General features: G+C 35.2%; 1 protein-coding gene across 1 annotated transcript in view; it reads left to right on the forward strand.

The window, feature by feature from the left end:
• The first annotated feature begins 1,342 nt into the window (after window positions 1–1,342).
• The window catches only part of LOC120082715 (mitochondrial import inner membrane translocase subunit TIM22-4-like), a 4,335-nt gene continuing 963 nt past the window's right edge, over window positions 1,343–4,714 (forward strand). Inside the window, exons 1-3 of the mRNA XM_039037994.1 lie at window positions 1,343–1,687; window positions 2,095–2,285; window positions 2,388–2,460. Of these exons, the coding sequence (XP_038893922.1) occupies window positions 1,525–1,687; window positions 2,095–2,285; window positions 2,388–2,460 (427 nt within the window). The 5' untranslated portion in view covers window positions 1,343–1,524. The remainder of the gene's footprint in view (window positions 1,688–2,094; window positions 2,286–2,387; window positions 2,461–4,714) is intronic.

Here is a 4,714-nt window from a genome sequence, read left to right on the forward strand (position 1 = left end):
TCTCAACCTCAAACATAGATCTCATAAATACATATTAAACAACTCAAACACAAATTAATTCATAGGAACAGTTGCATATATAGCTATCAAGTTAAAATTATTTGTAGATATAACATAATGTAAAAGAATTTGTAAATATAACAAAATTTAGATTTTACGTTCGAAGTATCAGTGATAGACTATATCAATATTAGAAGTGATAGACCATAGAAAGTCAATCGACATAGATTTTATTACTAATAAATTTTAATTCGGTAAAAATATTACTATATACTTAAGAGGGCGTTTGGGACAAATAGTTGGGTTTATAACAGTTTGTGTTGGGGTGTAGATAATCTTAATTTGGATTGTAATAGTATGTGTTTGAGGTGTAAATTATTTTAGTTTGAGAAGAAAATAATAAACACTGTACCAAATAATAAGAAAATGATGAATGTAAAATAATAACAACGATAGAAAATGACCATTTTGAAATAATGTTGAATGTAGTTAATTGAATATTAATAAATAGTATTTACTGTAGTAAGAGGTGGTTATTTTAGGATAGTCCAAACCCCAAATGCGCCGTTAGTTATTACCTTACAACCCAATGCAAACGAAAATGGCGGGCCTCAACACCTGACCTGTTATAGGCTCTATAAACCAAAAAAAGAAAATAGATGGCCCAAAATGAAGGGCAAAAATGAAAAATGGGTATCTTTTCGAAAAGCAGTGAATTTTGGTTTTCTGCTTATGTCATCACTGTGTGAAATTACCTCTTAACCCAAAATGCATGCTTATTCTATTTCTTTGTTTTGCAGCGTTCTTTTTTCTTTTTTCATTTTTTTATGAGTTTCTTCTTCTTCCATCTTATTTTTTTTTCTACGACTCTTTTTTATGCATTTCTTCTTTCCCTTTTTTCCTACTTCTATCTTTTTTCTTGCATTTCTTCTTCTTCTGTTTTTTTTCTGCATTTTTTTTTTTGCGTTTCTTTGCATCGAGCATCAAACGTAGAGTATAGAGCATTAGAGCATTGAACATCAAGTGAACTTCTGAATCGAGTATAAAGCGTAGAATATCGAGGATCGAATAGCATGTAGCTAGTATATAGCATAGAGAGTAAAACATCGAGTATCGAGTACCAAACATCAAGTAACATATAACTAATATATAGCATAGAGCATAGAGCGTAGAGTATCAAATATCGAGAATCAAGTTCAAGTATTAAGTATCAAGAAAACTTGTAAATTATAATGTAGGAATGGTTTTCAAGATCGGTAAATTCACAAGTGCTGATATAAGCAGAATACCCATTTTCATTCCATTTAAAAAGGACCCATTTTTCATTTGACTTCCCAAAATTGGCCATCCGTAAAAAAAAAAAAAAAAAAAAAAAGAAAGAAAGAAAACCGTGTTTCCCTCCCACTCCCAGCAGGCCCTCACCTTTCTCCAAGTTTCTCTGTCTCGTTCAGATTCCCCGATTTTTTTGCTCTCCCACTCTATCTCGGTTCTTCAACCTTTTGTTTTTCCTTTCATTCCACTTCAATGGCTTCCACTTCTGGAGATAGATCTTCTCTCGATCCACCCACCTCCAATGACTCGGAGAACCCTCCAATTGAGCCTATAAGGATGCCTACACTCGAAGAGATTCGCGGCCAAGATATTTGGAACAACTGTGCAGTTCGCAGCGTTGTTAGTGGAGTCATGGGTAGGTCACCCAATTTTCTTTTTGCTTTTCTTTTGTAAATTCTCCTCGGCATTCTCACTCACGTACTCTGCTCTAGTTTCTCTCGCATTAGCCAAACGAATCTTCATTCTTTTGATCGATTACAACAGTGGTAACTCTGCCACTTTCTCAATATGATGCTTTAATGTTACGTTGAATCGTTCCTATTTTGGTTTTTAAATGAGATAGATTTATGTAGTTTCGGTCTGGGCAGTATATGGATTAAGATCGAGAGGCTTAATCTTTCTTATATAAACATTGTTAGTTTACTGGAACAACCAACTGTATGCAGGTTGTGTATGCTGCCTTAATAATAATATTTGAGTTATTATTAGTTATTTACTTTTCTCCCTGACTAGGAGGTACTTTCTGTTCTGAAATGTATGCAGGCGGTGGGCTTGGATTGTTCATGGGATTATTTTTGGGGGCATTGGATAATCCACTGATGCAAGACGAGATGACTGCTAAACAGCAATTTGTTTATACTGCAAAACAGATGGGACGACGGAGTTGGGGTTCTGCAAAAGCGTTTGCAGTTATGGGCTTTATTTTCTCGGCTGCAGAATGTGTTGTAGAAAAGGTATCAATTTCGTGTCTTGTGCACATGGTTGTTTATTTTATTTACCCCTCTCAGTATGTGCCTGTTATTTTATGGGATCTAATTCCATATCGATGTGCTTAGGCCCGAGCCAAACATGATATGACGAACACAGTAGTTGCTGGTTGTGTAACTGGTGGTTCAATATCAGCTAAAGGTAGGTCTTCTTACCCATCTATGTACTTGCCTTATTTTCCAGACAAGTGTTGCATACGTGTGAATTTTCAGCTAGCCATGTAAAGATCTTTATGGAAACAATCTGATGATTCAGACATTCAGTATTCTGGTTGCAACTAAAATATCTGAAGGGTCGTGCATCTTATATTAAATTGTTTTCAAGAAGAAATTATAGTCACAATCTTACTGAACAAGATATGTTCTATTATCTACATATGCATCCTTGAATTTTAAGAGTACTATCATAACCTCTTGTCTTTTAGGTCACATTACAAGGAAATTTGTAGGTACAGGCAGGTTGTCAATGTGTATGCATAAGTAGTTCAACTGTCTCGCTAATTTGTTGTATCTCCGTAATTTCTGAATCTGATCACATTTTGTTGATATCTCATCTTTTAAGTTGTCAGGGAATAATCTGTTTATTTTTCATGGTTGGCATCAATAACACTGCTGTGTCTGCACTAGCTTGTGCTGATCTTTTTCTTTTCATTTTTTACGATTCGCTAATATGCTTGATAATTCTTTGGTAATTAGTAGCCTTGTTGGTAAATTTTCTATATTTTTAGATTAGAAACAATCTCATTGATGGGTAAATTTTGCAAAAGTAAAAGATTTATGGAGTTTGCTCATAGATGCCCTGAATTTGTTTATATATGGGAGGGGAGTAATTACGAAATTGTTTTGAACAGAATCTGCAAAGAGAAGCAACAAAGGCAGTGATCTCCCAAAGTGTTGGAGGATCCTTGAAAGTTTCTCCTACGTCTGTTTAGCCCAACCTCACTTAGAATAATTTTAGAAGCATTTAGTCAAACCATTCTAGCTATACTTTTACCTTACAGAATTGCCAAGGAGAGTATACTTGGTCGAGAAGGGCATAGCCCAGCTCATCTCAGAAGCACAAAAATTTGTCCACAACAACTGAAAGGTAAAGGACGAGAGAATAAAATGTCTAGCATTCTCAGTATATTCTTGCAAATAAATTGCAATTTGAGAAACAAACCTTTGCAGATTCCTTTCCTGGTCGTGTCCTTTGTTTAAGTCTCCAAGTAAAGTCCAAAGTGAAAGTTTTACCTTCATTGGATATATGTGTCTTTTCCCGAGAAGTTTATCTTCGTTTGTGTAAGCCTCCAAGTGAAATCCAAAGTGAAACATTTACTTTCATTGGATACTTGTCTTTTCTTTTCCTGATTAACCTGTTTTTCTCAATTCTCACTGCTAACATTACAGTTTTTCAGCATCAGACGAAGGATTTTCCATTCCTAAATCTTCCTATCTTTCAAATTTCCATGCAAATTAAAGCACAAAGAGCTTTGTTAGTGATCCCACCCAGACTGCCTTACAGATACAAGTTTACTACTAGTTAGACCATACAGCCTGTGAATGGCATTTGACAGTGGCTGGTCCATGATTCAAATATCTTAAAAAATTTAAAATATTTTCTCTGCCAACACGTTTAAGGAAATCTCAACTTCTACAAAAACAATGATGGATAAAACTTGGGGGGAAAGACGAGACCATACAAGAACATAGGCGAAACACCCAACAAAAGAACCACCTAAAAATTACCACAAGAAGGGTCGGGGGGTTGATAGGTTGGTTCAGAGTTGCTTCCTCTTTGACTGGTAGTCGGTGTCCAATTTTTTTGCATGCCATTCTTGCACTGGCTCATACAGCCAAAGACACATACATTTTTAATGTGGAGAAAATTATAGGACAGGACAAGAAGAGTTTTGGTAAAGCTTTAGGAGCAATCTATGAAAGTTCTCTTTAGCATGATCTATGCACGCCATCTGATTATCACTTGGGCAATATTGTATAGTACTTGTTGACTTAACTTGCACGGTCATGCTCTTGTTGAACCTTTATAGTATTCCCTGATTTTAAAAGATTTGAAGTAGAAGGCAAGCAACTGCCATCTAACGCTCCTTGGCTCCTCCACTGTTAGCAAGAGCAAAGCTAAATTTATTGAAGAGCTATTTTAGTTTGAAGTTATTAATGTTGCTTGCCTTGGTATTTTAGACTAGACAATGAGGGATGGACCTCCAATGGGTTTTTGGATAATAAGAGATGGTAAAAATTCTATTCGGGTCTCTATACCTTGGATCTCATTTTATTTTAGTCATTATACTTTCAAATGTTCAATTTGTCCCCGTACTTTCATAAATATTAAAATTAGTCCTCATTGTTAGTTTGAAGTTATTAATGTTGTTGTGTGTGTGTTTTTTTTTTTGGGG

The sequence above is a fragment of the Benincasa hispida genome, chromosome 8 (genome assembly GCF_009727055.1).
Source record: "Benincasa hispida cultivar B227 chromosome 8, ASM972705v1, whole genome shotgun sequence".
In the NCBI taxonomy this organism is placed as follows: Eukaryota; Viridiplantae; Streptophyta; class Magnoliopsida; order Cucurbitales; family Cucurbitaceae; genus Benincasa; species Benincasa hispida.